A 23,220-nucleotide genomic window follows, 5' to 3' on the forward strand; every position below is an offset into this window, starting at 1 on the left:
TATTGATCAATCACTGGAGAACACTAAACTTAAGCAGAACTCCACAGAAAAGAGAAGAGAGCGCTGGAATTCAAGGACTCCTTTCAGGGTGAAGGTGTGAATGTTAGCAGTGATGTATGTGCGGTTCTGGGACAAAAGCAACTAAAGATAACTATCAATAAATGACTGCGTAACTATATACTGCTGCGTAATCAATCATTCCAAGAGGGCTGAAATGCTGTTAAAGATTCAGCATTTTTAGACCGATATATTCCCTTAACAGAGTCTAAGTGTAGTATTTTTAAAAGATTGATGTTATGAGAGGTTTCCTAAAACAAATAGCTCTAACCTTAAATTCTTCAATGGGATGATCTGTGATAAATAGGGATGTAATGATTCACTCAAGCCACGATTCGATTCGAAGAAAATTAGATTTAGGACAAATTATAAATAAAATGTGTCCTTTTATTATTGCTTGGACAAAATGCTGCACAATTTCTTTGTGAAATTGAAATATAACACTATAATAATATACTAATATAGCACTTGTATATTATTGCTCTTTTGTTGGTTTTGATTGCTTCTATTGTCCTCATTTGTAAGTCGCTTTGGATAAAAGTGTCTGCTAAATAACACAATTTAATATAAATGTAAACAACAAAACTAAATTGAAATTTTAAAACAAGCCCAAATAAAACACAAATAAAGAAATCTCTTCATATAAACAAACTAAGGCTTTGTCTGTGCTCTTTCCATTTAAAATTAAGAGACAACCACTGCATTTTAATCTTGTTCCAAACAAAGATGCTGCATACATGCAACATGAGCAGTTTTTAATCTAAATTAGATTGTATAATTTCGACATTTGAAGCAAAAACAGAATGATTTGACTTCTGTTTTGTGAAACTATAGGCCTACATAAAAAATATCTGCATGAAACAGAAACAGCAGACGAGCTGAAAGAGACGCAGATTCACTCTCTGCCAGCAGGTGGCGCTTAAAGCGTTTCCGCTGTAAACAAAGCAGCGCTGCACTTATGTACTTTAATATGCATTATACAGAGGCAAGATGAAAAGAAAAAATACCATCTAAACTTTTCTAATGACAGTAAGTTCCCCTCACATACATTCATATAAACTACCCCTAATTGAATCGCGATTTGTTTAGCATCTCAACCGATCTGAATCGTCATATATTTAAATCGATTTTCAACCTGCTCGCGGTTAATCGTTACATCCCTAGTGATAAACCCACACCTGTGACCGCACATTCTATTAATACGCAACTTATTGGAAACCTTTAAGTAGCTTATATTTAGGCTTAATAAGCTCAATTGTTTAAATATTAATTTTAATAAATGTAATTATATCAAACATCAGTCATCTATCAATTTGACATATTTCCAAGTGATATAAATGTAGGGTGGGATTTTATCCATCGGGAATTGATTAGATTGTGAAAAGTGATTGTTAAATAATCAATGAGAGAATGAAGAATTCATCACATAAAGGAAAGTCATTTTAGAGGCGGAACATGCCTTTACATTTTTTGGGGGGAATATGCACTAATCGTACATATTGCAAAAAGTCTGAACATACAATAACAAAGTAAATAGGGTCAATTTGATTTCATGTTGACTTTAAACCGAAGGCGAAAGCAAAGATTATGCCAATGACACTTAATAATGTGGTTTCAATAGAACTGGTACTTTTTTTTTTTTTTTTAAGTTTCCATTGCTAACTAAACTTCTTAAAAACCGGGCCGACAAACAGGCAAAATTCTATGCTCTGACCCTTTGCGTCAGTCGTGGTTTGAATGTCACCCTCTTGACTCGTCTACTGGAGGTCCATGTCCTCAGACAAGAGCATTAAATATATTCCCTTTGATGTGGCTACTATATTTGCATGGTTGAGCACATACTGTGTGTTTATCAACAGGCACTGCATATACCCAGAATGCTTTTGGAAAGAGAAAGACCTGATATTACCAGGTGAATGACTCACATTGACTGCAAATGAAAGGCAAATGTAGCCTGAGGGGCAAAGGTAAGCTAAACAAACAGCTGAAAACACACGTGTAACCAAAATACACAAACGGTCACTACAATGACAGAAAAAAAAATGTGCAAAAACACCTTGGGCTACACTAAAGGTTGTACCTTTAGGTGCAGTAACAGCTTGTCACTGGGGTAGTACACAATGAAAGGGACAACTTTGTACCCTTTATCTACCCCTAAATAGTATTAGTACCTTAGAATAGTAATATGTTCCCTCAGGGTACTACTATGAACCTTTTAGGAGTAATAAGGTACAAAGATGTCCCTTTGAGGATACTGCCCAAGTCACAAGCTGTTGTACCACCAGCCTCAAGGAACAATTTTTGCATTTTGTTTTCTGACAGTGTACTAATGGAATGTGTTCATCTGTACCTTTGAAGGACTTTGTGTTCACCTACTTGCTCAAACTCCTCAAGGTCGACCTCTCCGTCTCCGTTCAAGTCAAACATCTTGAAGGCGATTTCAAAGTTCCTCTGTGGAGCTGCAAAGGGACGAAACAGCTTTTGCAACCCAAAGATATGACAGCATTTACTTTCACTAACACATAGATGCAATTTCTGCATTTCTTAACGGTTTAAAAAATAATACACAATGTGACAAAAAAGTTTTACTTACATTTTTTATGATTCTTCTGTGATGCTAATTATTATTGTAATATTTGTTTTCACGAAGCATCCGTATTTTTGTAAATATTTAGGTATATTTTAGAACTTGTATCATTAATTATGAAACATTAATTTAGTACAGATACATTTTTGTACTAATTGTGCATGTTTTTAAAAGATATTTTGCTTTTGCAAGGATGGGAACATTCTAGAAATTTCTGTAACATTCTGGAATATTCTAGCGCTTTCTGGAACTTAAACTGTTGTTAATGATACACAAAAAGTAATGTGATTTTCATATTCAGCATGTGGAATTTTATAAAGAAATGTACAAAAAAAAACTTCTATAAAAATGTGTTTCACTGTTATCAGTCATTTCATTAAAACTTAGAAAAAAACACATTTCTACTCACATCAAATAAAGATTCAGTTATATCAGAGGCCTAATTAAAGCTCTTTACTTCTACAAAAGGGTGGTCCACCGTCATGGTGGCAGGCATGTTGAAATCACATGACCCAATACTGCTCACTTTTTCCTTATAACCCCCTTATTATCATAAACTTCTAGTTGCGGAATAAACTACCAGGTAACGAAGCGCAAACATTTGCTTTTATGATGCTTCATCCACACCAGTAGGTGTCAGTATTAAGCCCAACAACACTGTCATAATAGCTAGCAAAACAAAAAGAGATTTAAAAGAAATACACGTCGGTGCCGATAGCCTAGTGGGCAGTGCGTTGACATATAACGCCATTGTGTTACGGGCGTCCCGAGTTCGAATCCCGGCGAACTTAATTTTATGTAATTAAAAATGACATTTGCACCACTTTTTACAAAAGTTAAGACTGAATGTACCTGAAAATGCCAAATGGTGTAACTGCCAAAGAATGAGAAATATTAAATATTTTATCCACCTAGATGGCATGTAAGCGTACTCATAGAAATAAATACTTCATTTTAAAATATCAAACGAAAATAGATTTTTTTTTAGAGTTATCTCTAAATGTAAATTGTAAAAATTTTTAAAAAATGTTAAAAAATTGGCGGGACTTATGCTGAAAACACCTCTGTTTTCTAAATAATCTTTGACAAATTATGTAAAAATCGTTAAAAACCATGTTACTACACTAAACTAGATGATTACATTTTACTCCACATTAATTTTCCTGTATATAATTATATTTTTATGAAAAATATTGGTTACGCCAATTGACACAAATCAGTTACACCACCTGACCATGTTGCTTCTACAGCCAAAAGCCATTGTTTTTTGAAGAAATAGACACTGAAAATCAAGCATGACAGTCAATAAGTTCAGCAAAGTGTTTTTTTTCCAATACTGAAAAAAAAAAACCCAGGCAAAAAGGCAAAAAAATCACAATCATCATTGTGATTAACAGTGAACTCATGTCTCCTACTGTAATTTTAATTTTCATATTGTAATTTCGTATTGTATTGTGGCATCTATTGGGGGAAAAAGAGGTTAAAAAATATCACCCATTCACTGCTATTATAAAGCTTGGAAAAGCCAGGATTTTTTTTTATATATAACTCCGATTGTATTCGTCTGAAAGAAGAAAGTCATAAACACCTAGGATGGCTTGAGGGTGAGTAAATCATGGGGTAATTTTCATTTTTGGGTCAACTGTCCCTTTAAAATTTTAAGTGAATGGAATAGAAATATGCATTAAAGCTAAACATTTAAAAAACACTAATGTTGTGCAACAATTATTTTATCCTAGACTTACAGAGCTTTAATAATAAACCAATTTCTCAAAATAATATATCATTGAACACTTGAAAATAGTTCCAAATAGTAGGTTAGTTTATATTACATCTTTAATTAGCATCATTAACTAGTGATATTTGACCAAATTGGCCCCTAACAGAAAGGCTTGTAATAGGAGTCAAATGGTGTACCACTTATTACACCACTTGACATTTCAATTTAAAATCAAATTTGACAGGCATTATCATGGACACCTATGTAAATACATGGCCTTGGTGGGAATATTTCAAATGTAATTTTTAAAGGTACCACTCATGTTAAATTATCAATGTATTCCTGCAGTCATACCTTTTGACATGCATACCTAAGTATACCTGACCATACCCTACAAATATCAAATTATCTCACATTCTAAAGAGAGTTACTAAACTTTGCATGCAGCGGTTAGTGTCACCAGGGGTCCCTCTCTGTGATATAATTTCCTGTCACATGGTATTCTTGGAAAATATTAACAAAATGGCTTTTTGAATGGTGGTTACACCACCTTGACACTTCAGGAATTTGACTTGACTCACATAATTCTCCAAACTAATTATAATATTCAGAACAATGGTGCTCCATTTACTTTTATTTACTATTAAATGTAAGATTATGCCAAACTAGTTATTATGGTGTTTTATTGAGAATTTCACCTTTTTTTAACAAGATAAATTATTTTGTACAAAGTTTTTATGGTTCCACCACATTGACATTTTTGCAATCATCCCCCAAATATTCTCTCAAAATGAATTAAAACCAGAAATTTTAGATTTGGTCCTCAAAAAAGAGAATGTATGCAAGTAATTAGCAAATTTATTTTGAAATGTTAACCCTTTTAAATTTAATCAAACCATGCGGACACCAAAAAAGTAACGTCACGTCATTGACCTATATACACAAAGTACATTCAAGACACTTACTGGAAAGGACAGTTGTGAGGAAGATGTAGTCAGAGAAAGAGATGAGTCCACACTCCCCCAGTGTGTAGAAAATGCTGTCCTCGTCGGCAAACTTCTCTCTGTCCTGAGAGATCTTCTACAGATGCCCACAGAGAAACAGAGGAGAGAGAGAGTCAGCAATGCTTCAGCTGAACACCATATGGAGCATCTGAGTCCTGTTTAAGAGCTGAGCTCCACAGAGTCTGTACAGTGCAGCAGAGATAAGGGAACTAGCATGCTGACACTGACACAGCACAGTAGAATCATGCAAGGGATGCAGAGTCATACAAGACACAAGCAAAAATAAAACATCAAAAAAAGGGTGTCAAAACAGACATTTCATAAGTGTCACTTATAGATCAGCACATATGTTTCAAAACCAAGTGAGCTGCCTACCTAGACAGCATTTTGGAACATCAAGCATGTTCTGACAGTCAAATCAAGGTGGTAAAATCAAGTGGGTTGCTTAATTAACATCTTTGAGCATCAAATGTGTGGCCAAATGTTTAAATCAAGTGGGCTTCCTACCTAAACAGCACTTTTGGGCATCATAGATGTTTAAATCAAGACGGTGACTACCTCAACAACATTTTTCATACAAGTGTTCAAATGCTCAAATGAAGTGTGATTCCTACCTAAACAGCATATTTGGCCATAATAGATGCATTTGACCATTTAAATCACGGAGGTTGTCAACATGTGTGCAACATGCTTAACTGCAGTTCTTAACATCATAGGTGCACACCTAAATATGCCTAATATGATGATCAAGAATGGTGTCTAGGTAGGAAGCTTACTATGTTTTTGAGATATGTCTGTATTGAACAACATAGTAAGTGCTACAGTCACTGACTTCGCTTCACAAAACGCAAGATCACACAGTATTTGACATTTCTGAAGTAAACTGGTTCACATTTTATGAGCATGAACGAAGGTGACTCCACAGTGGTGTGAACACAGTTTTCTACCTGTTTTTGGCATAGAAAGACATAGAAAGAATCAGAATCCTCAAGTGTGGAAGTACACACACATATACACACACACAAATAGCATGCCAGAGCTCAGTTTCTGCCGATGTATCGTGTTACCTCTGTCTGGGGTTGATTCCATCAGTGAGTAAAGGGGAAGAAAAATGGATTAAAACAACCTGACCATTGAGCAGACAGTCAGGCCCACCACACACCATAAGTGTATAAACACACCATAGCAAACACCCAAATCCAGCCCTTTTCACGTCATGCTAACACACAAAAACACATTTATGCAACATCCCACACACACACACTTCCCACTGAACACACACTCCCTTTGTGACGACATGATACAAGCCGATAACACACGATACACGCCTCCATATTCACTTTAGCATCAAAATCAGATATTGAAAAATAATATTTCCCACTGAAAATCTCCTTAGCAATGCGTGCATTGCTACTGCTATTACCTCAGGTCTGAACAAACCTCTAACCCTAATTATTGCATATCTATGAAATACTAATTTCTGAACATCAGACTCAACATTCTGTAAATCAAATCTTTTTGAATAAGGTGAATAAGGGACAAGGTGAACACAGGTTATTTTTGTACCGCTCCGAGACTGGTCCGAATGGGAATAGACTTGTGCTGCAGGTGCTGACAAAAGCAAACTTGTGTATGTGTGTGTGTGTGTGTGTATGTGTATATGTGTGTGTGTGTGTGTGTGTGTGTGTGTGTGTGAGAAGAGGAGCCATGAGGGGCTAATATGCTCCGGGCTTATTGTGTCCCTGCTGTCACCTTCAGAGACACCCAAGAGACGCTCATTCTTATCCAATGTTAATAGTAGGGATGTCAAACGCACCGACACTTTAGTACTAAAAATGTAACTATAACAAGTGTGGTCACTTTATTTTAAGGTGTCCTTGTTACACGTTACATGTATTTACTATTACAATAACAATAAATTATGCATAATTACATTTACATTTAGCAGATGCTTTTATCCAAAGCGACTTACAAATGATGACATTAGAAGCAACCAAAACCAACAAAAGAGCACTAATATATGAGGAAAAAAAATTAACTTAAATGATTTTAGCAAATGGCTGCAATATAACAAAGAGTGAAAAATTTAAGGGGGTCTGAATACTTTCCGTACCCACTGTATATTCATATAACAAAAATAAAACAAGTAGATAGAACAGAAAAGAATAGAATAGAGAAAGCTATGTTACAGGCCTTTTTTATTACATGCAAGTAGCACTAAGCATAAACCTATCCTAACCATATAGTACTAAGTACATGTAGGTAATTAATATTACTCAGTACTTAAATGTATAATCACACTGTAACAAGGACACCTTAAAATAAAGTGAAACCAGAAGTCTTTCTACAGCATCAGTAACAAACACCAGATACAAAGCATTTTTTATGATATTTCTAACCATATACAGTATATACTCTATCACTGCTAGAATACATTAGAAATTGTTGGCAGCTCAGTGTTTGATTTGATGAGCTCTCTAGTGTGTGTGCCATCACTGTAGATTTCGATGGAACCACCGTTTCATATTTTTAAGCTGTATGAAGTGCTCTATCCATGTTTTCAGAGCTAATTCAAGATTTTGTTTATTTTTTCCCTCTCTCACCCTCTCTCAATACAGATATCTGACAGCTAAGGTCACTACAAGGTCTGCAGAAGCACTAAACTCAAACTAAACCCATAACTTGATAAGATTAGAATAGAACATTATGCTATTTTATATAAGAACTACTGGCAAACACACACAAGTTTCCATGTTTTATGGGGACATTCCATAGACGTAATGGTTTTTATACTGTACAAACTATATTTTCTATTGCCTTACCCTAAAGCAACCCCTCACACAAAACTTTCTGCTATTTTAGATTTTCAAAAGACTTCATTCTATATGATTCATAAGCTTGTATCCTCATGGGGACCAAGAAAATGTCAAAATGTACTGGTTTACTTGTGGGGACATTTGGTCCTCCTAATGTAGGGAATACCAGTTACACACAAAAACTAGGGAGGAATTCACTACTGGTGAATTTTTTGCTCCACATTTCAAATAATTGAGTCTGTTTTCGAGGTGCAAAGTACATCATTTCTGCTGAGACAAGCAGAATTTGCACATTTCTAAATATAAGATGCTCATGATGAAATGCCGAATACATTTTAGGGACACTTTACGAACTAAATAAATAAATAAAAAATAAATGTAAACAAAACTTAAAAATGCTTGTTTACACAACATTATAAATTGGGATTAACAAGTGGCACTTACATAAATTGCAATTCTTCAGGAATCCATATAAAGCGCATGTCAGATCCCACCTTTCAAATGGAACTTGAGGCCTCGCCAAAAGGACTACTGTGAAAACACTCAATCTTACGAAACGTAAGACCGCTTAAAATGCTTAAAAGAGGCACTATAGCATGATAAATGTTACAGTTCCTACTCAATATGCCTGCGATGCAAATCTGGCAGGATCAGACACTCCTCCATATTTAACTTTCATTAAAAAGATTACGAGCATTTGACAGCCTGATTAATCTTCAGTGCCACTGTTTATGTGGAGAGGATTGAGAGAGCAAGCACTGACCAACTACTTTCTGTTCTGTGTCCAAGCACTAGCAAGCAGGCCTATATGGAAAGCCTGGACAGATCCTTCAGCACACTCCTGTTAGTACCTTAGGAGTTCTCCAAATTTTCTTGTTAGCTCAAATATGTTCAAAGAGCTCTTGGAACATTTCTAAGTTCTACATCTTGCTTTTGTTCTTAGGTGGATGTCCTCAGGACATGTTCTCGCTAGATGGAGCGCAGCTGAATTGACTGAGGCATATTAAGGCCCTGACACACTTCAAGCAGACTGGAAGAACACATTTCTGTGACGTCATTTCGAACACAATCTGGCCAAAAGTTTCCAGAAAAGGCTTGTAAACACCTTTAAATTACCACTGGTTTGTTGCAATTACGTAATAGGCGCATCAGTTATCCATGAAATAGGCTAGCTGGAAATACGGTTAGCTCTATTTTTGATAAACGTTCGTGAAGTCTCAGACTCATGAACCCACACTTCACAAGTAATGCTGCTACGGCACTGTCCAAAACTAAGCCCAAGGCAAAATTCAGCCTTTCTCCAAATGAGGGGAAACTGGGAGACTGGGTCTGGATTTGGTGAGCTTTCCAAGGATTTCCGCTTTCAGGCTTTTGGTGTGGAGCTCAGTGTAAAAGTGGTTTTCTAAACTTGATATGATTTGCAATTGGTTTGAAAGCAGTTCATCCAAATAAGGCTTGCCGCGATAGACGGTGCTGACGGTGATACCGGTGTTAAGCCGCAACACCGGTTACGTCACTTGCCCACCGCGACACCGACCCCCACCGTCGTTTTGATTTTTTTTATAGTAATAAAAATAATTTAGTTCAGTAAAAGAACAGACACTACAATTAAAAACTGAATGCAGCGTGCCGAACGACAGTCGCATCACAGATCAGATTTAATTTCTCCAGTGAGGAGAGCGAGTCGAGCTGACTGACAACAAGAGTGAGGTGAGACAGACAAGACGATCGCGGATGATTTAGTTTCGAAACGAGATACAAAAGCGCCTGCTTGGCAGTATTTTGGATTTTGGAAATCCGTTTATCTAAGGTGATTTTGGAAGTTTTTTTAAACATTTGTTTCTTATTTAATTGGTTCCACAGTGTTTGCTGATTTTTACTTTATTTAAACTTTGTGTCATTTATTTATTTGATTTGACATCAAGGTGTATGCCGTGCCTCCAAGCTTTCTTACTCGTTTTGCTAATAAACGTTCTACGTTTCTTATTTATTTGGTTATATATTATGCATGTTTACTTAGCCTATTTCCAGTTTTGTATACCTAATAAACTTTATACAAGTTATTTGTTATTTTATATTAGGCATAGCCTGCCCTATAGCATGGTGTATTTTTATTTGTTTTGTTAATAAAAGTTCTGTTTTATATATAGACTAAAGTGAGTTTGACGTTGTATTTTGTTGTTGCATTCAAGCAATTGACGCCGAACTGCCGCGAATTTGAAAGTGAAAGTAAAATGCCCATGGTGCTTTTAAGCTATTTAAAAGTGAAGGAAAGCGAGGAAAAGAGGGAAAATCCAAACAAACTAAAAACGAACAATTGCTTTACGCCAAATTGCCGCTATTTGAAAGTGAAAGTAAAATGCCCACGCCACTTTTACAAGCTATTTAAAAGAGAAGGAATGCGAGGAAAAGAGGGAATGCCCCCACCCCCACGGTGATACCAGTATTAACAGTTTTGTCACACGTCGATTAACCGGTGGGAAAATTTCCTCACTGTCACAACCCTAGTCCAAATGTGCAGAAATGAACTGATATTGATGATCTATAAATTGCAGTTTTGCAAGCTCCTGATCACACTTATAGCCAAATACATTTGTCTCCAAATAAATTGCCCTGAGCGAGCGGCTTGCATTCTTTGCATCTCTAGCAATGCAATGCAATGGAGATAAACACAAGTCTGCATTAAGTTTTGGTGTCTAAAATGAAGATGTGCCTTCTCCTCCTGAGACATATTGGGACATAATATAATATACAAATATATATAAATAAAAAAAACACGGTCAAAAATGGTCTGAATTCTGAGCGACTTTGATTCAAGCATTGCTAATCATTCAATCATGTTCATGAGATGATTTATTATGAACTGCTGCAGTTTATACAAACCCCGCAATATTAATTTCTATCAACAATAAATCAGATTGCTTGCCAAACCAGAACGACACCATCTTTTCACTGATAATACATCCCATTTGTGGTCAGATTTTCAGAAGTAATGGCCTGTTCTGCAACCCATCAATAACACGATGGCAGCCAGCAGTAGGAACAGCCACTACAATCAACAACACAGCCATTCATATAATTATATTTAAGAGTGCGTTCAACTAGAAAGTACTTGCCATTTTTAAAAACAAAACAAAAAAACTACACTCATGCATTCATTCATTACAAATGCCAAATAAACCCCTATGTGCACTAAACTGAAAAATACAGTCAAATTCAAATACTGATTATTTAGACCCATCATTCCAGATTCAGAATGTAAACTGCACTGTTACTTTAGTATCAAGTCAAATGTGCAAACAAAAAAACACACACATTATAATAAAAACTAATCTGTCAGCAGCACTTTTATTCCACTAAACACAAAAGTAAAAGGAGAAAGAATCTGTCAAGCTCCAAAAATGAAAACAACCACAAAATATCTTAAAAGTAGTCCATATGACTTTTGTTTTTTAGTCGATACGGCTCATACAAATTCATACAATAGCTTTGTATGAGAAACTTTAAGACATTTAAGTTGAGCTTAAATATAAGTAGGATTTCTAAACAAATCGGACCGTCCATTCTAGCTCTCAAATCTTTGCGCTTGCCTCATTAAAGTGCATCACAGCAGGTTTGCCATCAATGATTCTACTGTTTCTTGCATGTCTTGTAAACACAAAATGTTTTTAATGCCACAGGTCTGAGAGCTACGGTGAAGGAAAATATTTAACTTAAATTTTGGTCTGTTCCTCATACAAACATAAGACTTTAAGAAGACTTAACACACAAATCATACGGACTACTTTTATGAGGATTTTATTGCTGTTTGGAGATTGGCAGCCTGTCATTATATGGAAAAGAGCAGCACGAACATTCTTCAAAATTTGTTCTTTTGTGACATAAGGCTGACTAAACGAATCTTAATTTTGGGGCGAATTATCCATTTTAAATGTGACAAATGTAAACCAAATTCAGAGTGAAGTGTACATGTATTACTGTCTGATTCACACTTCTCCAAGATTGTTCATGGAAGGCACCTGCTGAACCGAAAGGTAAAAAAAAAAAGGTCAGCCACAGGACATCAGACTGGTTGCCATGGTGGCAGCCCAATCAGCATCCCCACACATAGCAGGCTCCGCCCCCTTCCACCCACCCATCCATCACATGATCACGATGGCATCACAGTACATAGCGGTACCTACAAGGGTTTGAGGGATTGTCCAAAACAACATAACCTTTGACCCAACGTTAGTCAACTCATGCTGTGTGCTTGGTGCTCATGCAGTTTTAGGCCCAGTGAGCAGAGATGAAAGGAAGGGAGAATGTGTTCCTGGATCCAGGGCAAACTGTGGTGTCACCGAGCACAGGCAGGGGGCGCTACATAACGCCAGCTCTACCCCATCCCACTAGCAGCCTGTCCTGCAGCCAGTCAATCGCAAACATTCAGCGCAGGGCATGCACAGATCTAAAGCACAGGCACGGTCGACGCTTCCATCAGAGAGACAGACAGAAAGAGAGAGAGAGGAACATTCGTCTTTTTGAGTTGCCAGAGATCAGATACTGGTCACATTTCATCCCAAAATCAAAAGTAAAAGAAATAACACAGACAACAAATTGAGCCTATTTGAAGGACTATTAAGACACATTGTGACATTTTTCATGACAATAAAGCACAATTTATACCTAAATGCAACAATCCTCACAGTAACTGTATTGCAGAAATACTATACTCTAATATAGTATGCATTTCAATATTATCAAGTACAACCACAACACAATGACAAATAAATATGTTACAAATAACATTAAGGAATTCTTTCACAGAATATGTGAAATTTGGGGAGATTGTCATGAAAATGCCAAATCTAAAAAAATTCTTAACGGTCATAAAAAAATATGTATATATATATATTTCTTTTGATTTTGAGATGAAAAACAACCCTGATATGTTCTTGTTAGGTTTTGTGAGATCCACTTGATAACTCTTTCCTGTGAGAAATAAAAATGTCTACCTCTATAAGGGGCGCCTACTGACTGAGTCGAATCCTTAAATCTCAAGACATTTCTTTTACTTATTGCTGACAGTTATAGGGTATAAAGTAATTTTGTCTATTAATTACTTACTTGATATTATCCTCTCCTGCAATCTTTATGAAATGTTTTTTTTTTAAATCCTTGTCCAGTAATCACAATTGAGCCTTCTTGAATATGTCTATGTGTTTTAGCAGTAACAAAAATGTACTCCTAAATAATAACAGAATGAGACAATTCAATTAGCCACTGAATTGATACTAGCAAAACTAGAGTAAGCTAGTTTATAAACTCTTAACACCAGATCATTATATAGCCAAATACATGCATGTGCGAATGCTCTAAAAAAATATATTAAACATTTGATTAGGAATATAATTTGTGACCCTGGAGCACAAAAGCAGTCTTAAGTCACTTGGGTATATTTGTAGAAATAGCCAAAAATACATTGTATGGGTCAAAATTACAGATTTTTCTTTTATGCCAAAAAATCATTAGGATATTAAGTAAAGATCATGTTCCATGAAGATATTTTGTAAATGTCCTACTCTAAATATACGAAAACTTAATTTTTGATTAGTAACATGCATTGCTAAGAACTTCATTTGGACAACTTTAAAGGCGATTTTCTCAATATTTAGATGTTTTTTGCAGCCTCAGATTCCAGATTTTCAAATAGTTGCATCTCGGCCAAAATAAACAAACCATACATCAATGGAAAGCTTATTTATTCAACTTTCAGATGATGTATAAATCTCAATTTCGAAAAATTGACCCTTATGACTGGTTTTGTGGTCCAGGGTCACATTTAAGGTAACACCTCATTTCAAATGGTCTTTGTTGTATGATATATGAATATATATTAAAAATGAGATTTGTGTAGATAGTTTAGATAATGAACTTTTTTACTTAAACAGTTGACCTAATATGTATCTTTGTTCATTTGTTTTATTTCTATTGTCAACTTTGTCCTTTTTTTATGTTTTTAATTTCTTAAAGTGTCTTGGTTCTATTTTATTATTAACTGTTTATGTAATAATACATTCTTTGAAGAACTTCAAGCAGCACTTACATAAATGAGAAATATTTAAAGGCTTCATGCTAGTTTCATTTCATTTGTTAATATTTATATTAATCATTTTTAAAATGAAGGAATGTTTATTATTTTTTGTTGTGATAGCCAGTTTAACTGTAAATTGTGAAACTTACCGGCGTTGTTATTGACTATTAATAATTGTATTATGATATAATTGATTCCTTAGAAATTGCTAATAAATTTCACAAATGATTACAGAAAATGTTAAGTTGGTTGGTTGGAGTTTTAAAGCAACTCCAGCTTCTTTGGCTATTTTCATGGCGAGTAACAAGTTGACAAAATATATAAAATGACGATTTACAAGATACATAAATGAAAAACTATATCAGGTTTTTAAAGCTTGCTTCAGGGTTGACTGTTAAACAAATTGGACAAAAAATTAACTTTTGCCTACTAAACGTTTCTCCAGCTGAACAGTTGCCATACTGGCAGAAAACAGTATTGAACGCACTGTACTTCGCATCCTTTCTCATCTGAAATATGGCGCTACCCCGACTGAGGCCTATGGCTCACTGTTCTGATACCCAGTGCTGCATTATTCATAAACATGAGCATTTGCACATGCATGCACATAACACGCACTCTTGCTTTCTCTGTATGGCACACAAAGACGAGTCTCTACGCTCAATAATTCAGCAGGGAGAGACGGCAGCTGGCCTCCCCCTCAACACTACTCCATAACAGACCCCACTGCACATGTGCACACGCTTAGACCTTGAGCGTATGGGTAACACGGGTGGGCGTCAGCAGAACGGACTGGCAGAAACTTCCAGATCAATTCACATTCATTCAAATTGCTCATCACTGCCTTGATGTCCCGGGCAGGTCTTGCACAAACTGGGGTGTGGTATATATATGTGTGTGTTTTAAAGCAACTCCAGCTTCTTTGGCTATTTTCATGGCGAGTAACAAGTTGACAAAATATATAAAATGACGATTTACAAGATACATAAATGAAAAACTATATCAGGTTTTTAAAGCTTGCTTCAGGGTTGACTGTTAAACAAATTGGACAAAAAATTAACTTTTGCCTACTAAACGTTTCTCCAGCTGAACAGTTGCCATACTGGCAGAAAACAGTATTGAACGCACTGTACTTCGCATCCTTTCTCATCTGAAATATGGCGCTACCCCGACTGAGGCCTATGGCTCACTGTTCTGATACCCAGTGCTGCATTATTCATAAACATGAGCATTTGCACATGCATGCACATAACACGCACTCTTGCTTTCTCTGTATGGCACACAAAGACGAGTCTCTACGCTCAATAATTCAGCAGGGAGAGACGGCAGCTGGCCTCCCCCTCAACACTACTCCATAACAGACCCCACTGCACATGTGCACACGCTTAGACCTTGAGCGTATGGGTAACACGGGTGGGCGTCAGCAGAACGGACTGGCAGAAACTTCCAGATCAATTCACATTCATTAAAATTGCTCATCACTGCCTTGATGTCCCGGGCAGGTCTTGCACAAACTGGGGTGTGGTATATATATGTGTGCACATATATGTTTTCTAGGGATGTTCATTTTAACCGTTTAACCGACCGTAACAATTTTGACCGATTAATACAATCAGTTAAACAGTTTTAAAAAATCAATTATTTATTTTTTCAGTAATCAGATATATTTATCATTAAATATTTAAAAAGGTTTGCTGCATGGTTAAAATATGCTACGTGTATAAAAAAAATGTGTTTTTAGGGGGAAAAAACATGTTGCGTATAAGTCGCATTTTATTGTTTCATTCAGAAATAGGCCTAATGCCGACGCGAAATGTTTACAAACATTATAATAAACACTGTAAACATAGCTAGGCTATTTTAGTTCCCCTCACTCCACAACAAATCATTTCAATTAACAGTATTTAGAAAAGAACAAGAATTAAAAATATAAGAAGCTATAGCAATATAAATGACAAGCCAAAACAAATTCATTTAGGCTAAAACGAAACTGAAACCAACGTTGGGTCTCTCATTCCACACAAAATCAAATGTTTTCGTATTCGCGATGTATTTGAATGGCAAATTATTATTTATTATGTAGCCTAGGCTTCACTCGCGTTCCAATATCCACATAAAACAAAATGTTTTGCATAACATCATGGCGGTGCTTTTTATTTTTGTTTCCATATGTTTGACTGACTGTATTTTATTATGATAATGAACAGGCTGCATTGTCAAGGTAGCAAAGCTTAACTGTGTGCGCGCATGAGGCGCCGGCGCAATCACTTGAGTTTTTTCCTTCTAACAGTGGAAGCACCTACTCCTTTTAGTCCTAAAGATAATCGCAATTGTAAAAGGTTTGCCTTTATTTCTGTACATTCACAATAAAAACAAATCTTTGTGCTTTTGTAAAATAAACCTAAAGAAAAATAGGATGCCGCTTTCTGTCGTCTGTTTCCTTTCGTGCAGCACAAATATGAACCGAAACTCTGCATACTAGGCTACTTGGTGCACAGTTTTTCTTTCATTTTCTAAATTTTTTAAGTAAAAATATGTTTCTCGTATAGGCCTATTTATTCGTTTTATATATATATATATATATATATATATATATATAAAACGGTTAAAAATCAGTTAACGAGCGCCGGTTGTCGGTTAGGAAAAATAACCGAAATGAATATCCCTAACGTTTCTAGATGGGTCTGAACGTGCAGTATGTGTGTCTGGGTGTATCCTAATCATTGAGTAAAGGTCACCACTGCCCTGTTTTCAATAACACAAAGGTGAAGAAAAAAATAGCTTGTGGTTAGAGATTTTAAATGAAACATATCTCTAATTGTGTAGCTTTGTGAGGAGCATTCTGATTTATGGTTTGTGCTCGGCTAATGATAAAAAGGCATAACAATCCCATAGAGTTACAATGAAGGAGGGACCTGCGCCATATCTAGAGATCAGAATATCATAAAGACTTGGAAATGGGCTCTTTTGACTTCAGCTAGTAGCAACCAACCATCTACAACTACCATCTGGCCATATGCTATCTGATCCAGCCTGATATTCGCTCCAGTCAGCCTCTCCACTCTGCTCTTCTGGAAAATGCACTCTCAGTAACTTCACTCCTCCTTTGCTGTAGTCATACTGCTGAGCTAAAGCTCTTTCGCTCATCTGGCTGGGCTGGCCAAGTTTTATTACCCATCCAGTGATTTTCAATGAAATGTAGAGGCTTTTAATGCATTGTTTGGCCAGAGCTTCACATCTGGGAACTTATGTGGATTTCCTCTCTGACAACTCAAGGAGAAGAAGAAGGAGAGAGAGAGAGAGAGAGAGAGAGAGAGAGAGAGAGAGAGAAGGATTAAGAGGTCTAGTGAAATTTTCCGCTACAGAGGCTAAATGACGCATTCACGCACACGCAGTCCCATGCAGCTTGGCACACGCCCCATACCTGCCAGAAGTCCTGCAGAGAGGGAGGGGTGCACAGAAAGGGGGAGGGGGGTCCATAGGGATGGATGGAGAAATAAAAAGATGGCAGAGGAGAGAACGACGGGGTTTATTGGTTAGATGGACACAGAAGAGCACAATTTAATCACTGTAACCACAAACGCAACAAAACAATTATATCCTTGATGAAAACAAAACAAACAATGCAGGACATCTTGATGCCTAGAGGAACAATGAATTCATGTGTTAAAAGAGATTGAACATAGATATACAGTTACATGTTCATACAGATAATTACATATTATCAGTGTTGGGGAGCAATCAGCTACAAGTAGTGATGCTACTAAGGTTGGGTGGGAACCAAGAGCCCTTTAATGTGAAAGACTGAAAAATGTTGTCTTGAACTCATAAGTTATGGGTTTGAATTGGTCTAACGGCTCACTCACTGACTGCACCAGACGGAACGAATCTTGGAAATCAACCACAAGTTATTCATTACATCCATTCTAAACATAAATTATATTTTATTGTGGATCTGAAGCAGTATTATGAAAGTTATTCTTATTCCCATATGCTACTAACGTAATAGTGTGACAGATAGTTAACAAGAACATTTTTAGTGACAATTTGTTCTCTGCAACCTCAAGATGTGGTCACTTTTACTTTAAATTAAATCTCACATCGATATTTTTGAGGGTGAGATCCAGTAATTCAATAGGAACACAAAAAGCATTCTTGTAGCTTCATAACATTACGGTTGAACCACTGATGTCAAATTGACTATTTTAAAGGGGTCATATGATGCAATTTAAAATTTTCCTTTCTCTTTGGAGTGTTACAAGCTGTTGTCTTACACTCAAGCTGTTGACTGTGAATAGATAAGATCCCTAAAGTTGCAAAGACTAAAGTCTCAAACCCAAAGAGATATTCTTTATAAAAGTTAAGACTGGTCCATGCCCTCCTAAAACGCCTCGTTTAAACACGCCCCCACATGTCTACGTCACTGTGTGGGAAGATTTGCATAACACTGCCCAAATGTTCACTCAAAGAAAGAAGGCGTAACTTTTATCCTCGCTGTAGTATTGTTGCCGCCGCCGCCATGTTGTGTAGACGCTGTGTGTTTCATTGTGAAAGCAAAACTACTTTGTTTGGTCTTCCAAAAGAGGACACAACTAGAAATCAGTGGTTAAGTTGTATTTACAAAACTGTTCCAGAACAGTTCAACCCAAATATTCAGATGTGTGCAGCGCATTTTATGGAAGAGAAACAATAATGTTCAGTATGTGGAAAATAATGTGTTTTTTGAACCTTAAACTGCACAAACACATTTCATTACACCAAATACACAACAATGCTCTTTTTAGCAACGTCATATGACCCCTTTAACAATGTCCTTACTACCTTTTTGGGCCTTGAACGTGCCAAAAAGCTCTCGGATTTCATCAAAAATATCTTAATTTGTGATCCGAAGATGAACAAAGGTCTTACGGGTTTGGAACGACAAGAGGGTGTGTAATTAATGACAGATTTTTCATTTTTGGGTGAACTATTCCTTTAAAGTATGAGATACAAAGTATGAGTTTCAAAGTAGCTTCCCCAACACTAACGTCATATTGTTGGAAAACATACATAGTGTTTGCAAAATGCCTGTGTGCATTAAAATGGGCTGAAGGGAATGCACACACACTCTCTCTCTCACACACACACACACAACCGGTTTTAGCTGTGAAAGTCACACTTGCAAAGCACCAGCTGCGATGACCTGCAAAATACTGTTGATAGATGATGAACAAGAAGGTTAAAAGTGCTGGTGTGTTCACACGATCGCAGAAAGCAAAACAATTACACAAGAGTGTTTGTTAGCATAGGGCACCAATGCGCTAACTTGCTAGAAATATGGTTCCTGGAATTGCATTACTCCATCCAGGATTTATTGGCCATGGCGACACGAGGAAGTGTGGAAGAAGAAGATGATCCAGCAGTCCTGCCGGGACACGAGATTTGACAGAGATATGGAAATGAAGAAACAACAAGACATATTCCACATCCCTAAGGCCAACAATACCCAAGGGAACAAAACGAGAACAAAAAGAGAGAGAGAGAGGGAAATGGAAATGGAAAGAGGGCATATACAAAACATGGAAATTGAATTTTGCCAGTAAATATCACAAAAACAAAGGCTATAGATCTAAGACATGTTACCTTATGCATTTATATAGGACTGAGGAATGAGTGAGTGACTGAGGTTTTACCATGGTTTCCACTAAAATTCAACAGCTACTATTGTGTGATCTCTTCAGATTATATAAGCTTACACAATCTTTTTGGTATGAGAGCAAAAGCCACAGTACAGTACTAATAAAAAAATATACTACGTTATTTGAAAGATACATTTATCATGGTAAAATTTTAAAGTGGAAAACCTACAAAGGCTCAATCAATGATGTTGGCTTAGGGGCAGGACTATCTACAGTATTTGTACAACCCTCAGCAGATGGGGGAGTGTTTGGGAAATCTGTTTAAAACTGGAGTTATTTTTCCAATTCCAATTGAATAGCAGAAATTAGGGCTGTGCAAATAATCGAATGCGATTTTCAGGCGCATCTCATCAGTAAAGCCGGTTCTGTGATTAGTAGTAAATCTCCAGCACGTGCTTTTAGATGGAGCGGCATTTACTACACAGAGATTTACTACTAATCACAGAACCGGCTTTACTGATGAGATGCGCATGAAAATCGCATTCGATTATTTGCACAGCCCTAGAAGAAATTAGTTTCTTATTTATTTCTTTGGATTTTGGAGTGAAATATGACTTGGACATGTTCTTGACAGGATGCTGAGATTTACCCTAAAAACTGATCAAGAAACAATCATGCGGAGTTACAAAGCAACTGTATAGCCTTGAGGATACTGAAACGTTATGCATCTTGAATGCACAGTGGATAGATAAAAAGAAAAACCTGGTGTGATTAGACTTCATTGAGAAACTGACGAGTGATTTATGAGAATTTGACCCGAGAATGATTCACCAACTCATTAGTACTAATGTGCAAACAAATACACCTAGTTAAAATGTGAGTGCGACCAGCACAAACAGTCATTAAGTGACCCAGCCCAGTCCAGAGATCAGCCTGTTCAAAGGTACACCTGTACCGTGACAGCCGCTCTCTGACCGGGTCATTTGACTAATGTTCCCTCTTAATGACTTTGGAAACAAGAGTCTGCTTCCTGTACAAGGAAAATGGGACAAAGTCCTGAAACCACAAACAACCCAGTGAAAATCATCAACTGAGACCATGTATGCTTGTGATATTGGTGGACTAAAGCCATGGTCACACTAGACTTTGAGCACCTGAAATTTCTAGGGATGCTGCAACTTTGTAATGTGATGTCACACTCAGCTCTATCTTTAAAAAAAGATGCAATCTACTCCACTTTAATTCAACACTGCAAACCTGCAGATTTAAAGTTTGTGTTCTTTTATTTCAGATAAGAGGTCACGCCATGATCACGCCAATTTTCTATTGATACAAATTTGCAGGGCAGAGCTGACCAAACTTGAAATTTGCAACACAGCAAGGTTTTTACCCAGGTAAGTTTGCATTAAGTTTGAAAAAAGGTGGGTTGGTTTTGAAACCGAGTTAACAGAGAACGTTTGTATCGAGCTTTGTGAACCTGTTCTAAATGGTCAATGGAACAAAAAGTGCAGTGTGACCGGCTCTTAAGGCCCATTCACACCAAGCACGATAACGATAAAGATATAGTTCTAAAAATCGTTCTCAATATTAAAGAATAGCATAGTTCACACCACAACTATAACGATAACGATACAGAGAAACGATATCGTTGTGATCACTTTCAAAACTATTTTTTTTCCAGCTGATGAACGATAAAACAGCCAATCAGAATCCATCCTGCTGTAACGAGCTCAAGAATTTAAAAAGGCAGACGCACGTGCGCTTAGAATAAACAGACGATATCGTTCGCTGGTGTGGATGCTAATATCGTTATCTTTATAGTTATCGTTCTTGATGTGAACGGGGCTTTATGCTGCGTTCACGCCATGTCGTAATTACGAGATGACAACACGTGACATTTTACTCATAGCTTTCCATGTCCTCGGACTAAGTGAACCTGGCAGCGGTTACGTGGTACAGATGTCACTGGTCCAAGTCATAACTCTCAGAACATTCAGAGTTTACAAGTTGTAATAACGAGGTCTGGAGCACATGAGGGCTTTGGCGTTGATAGTGTTGCCATAGAAACACATAATTCAGCTCCGAGTAGAATGTCTCATGTTGTCATCTCGGAATTACGGTAATTACGACATGGCGTGAATGCCCACCTGAACCAGCTAATTGATATCTTCAGGAACACTCAATAATTAAAGAGGGGCTCTTTGTTCAGGGATGGAACTGAACTCTGCAGAATGCAGATCTCTTCCGGAAAACAACTTTTTCTTTTCTTTATTTTTTTTGAAGCATTATGTTTTGATGCCTATTTTGCTTAGTATAAATAACAGTGTTTTGGAACAACTAACTAAACGTAGCGACTACTTTTTCTAGCGACATTTTTTCATAGCGTAAGAGTAGTTCAGCGTTTTTCAAAGTAGTACAGTATATAAAAAAAAACTATGTTTGCTACAAATATGGCTCTGATTACAAATTAGAAATTATATTATTTGATATATATTTTAAGTAAACTATGTAAAAATATAAAATAGCTTCTATGTAATTAGTTTTTTCCCCCCAGCAGCTTGCAAAGCTCTCTTATTTGTCTCTATATTTAATTATAAGAGACTATATTTAATTACTTTAAATAACAATTTACATGTAGTCATTTAGCAGACGCTTTTATCCAAAGCGACTTACAAAAGAGGACAATGGAAGCAATCAAAATCAACAAAAGAGCATGTTTTTACATAATTACACTGTAGCTTGAAGATCTATGGATTCCCCCACACATTTTTTATTTGAAAAAAGTACTGACTTATAATATCGGAAGCATCTGTTCTCTAAAATAAATGATCTGCTATTGGTTTTGACTAAAAATCTGTGCTATTCTGTTACTAGAGGACAAAACAAAACAGAGAGGCCAAGTATTTGAGGTAGGGCTGTGCGATATTTAAGAAAAATGCGATATGCGATAACTCATTAAATAATGCGCTATTCGATATGCAATACGATACGATAATGCTTAAAGTGCCACATGTTCAGATGAAACAGTTTTACTCAGCTGTTGCTGAGTCAGTTCTGTGAACTTCTATAACTATCTTGTGTCATAAATATATGGTTATTTGTATGTATGTATGTACCAAGAGTTCCTGTAAAACCACAACAAATGATGAGTAAAGCTCATTCTGATTCTGATTCTAATATAACTAGCATACATGTTTCACTTTTTGTGAGAAGAAAGCGCCCCTACAACAACTTCTGAAAGTGAACGGTAGTGTTTTACTTGAGCATTACATAAAAATGTTATTTTAACATGAGTTTAGGAACTGAATAATAAAAAGGAAAAATACAACACTGCTTAGTATTTAC

At 36.4% G+C, this 23,220-nt stretch overlaps 1 protein-coding gene across 1 annotated transcript in view; it reads right to left on the reverse strand.

Moving 5' to 3' along the window:
• LOC107551339 (calcium uptake protein 1, mitochondrial) overlaps positions 1 to 23,220 on the reverse strand; it is a gene marked incomplete at its 5' end in the record, with an annotated part of 74,194 nt that overhangs the window by 21,227 nt on the left and 29,747 nt on the right. Inside the window, 4 exons of the mRNA XM_016232914.1 lie at positions 2,434 to 2,516; positions 5,330 to 5,444; positions 6,436 to 6,441; positions 17,682 to 17,693. Of these exons, the coding sequence (XP_016088400.1) occupies positions 2,434 to 2,516; positions 5,330 to 5,444; positions 6,436 to 6,441; positions 17,682 to 17,693 (216 nt within the window). The remainder of the gene's footprint in view (positions 1 to 2,433; positions 2,517 to 5,329; positions 5,445 to 6,435; positions 6,442 to 17,681; positions 17,694 to 23,220) is intronic.

The sequence above is a fragment of the Sinocyclocheilus grahami genome, unplaced genomic scaffold (assembly GCF_001515645.1).
Source record: "Sinocyclocheilus grahami isolate Dianchi unplaced genomic scaffold, SAMN03320097.WGS_v1.1 scaffold421.1, whole genome shotgun sequence".
NCBI lineage: Eukaryota > Metazoa > Chordata > Actinopteri > Cypriniformes > Cyprinidae > Sinocyclocheilus > Sinocyclocheilus grahami.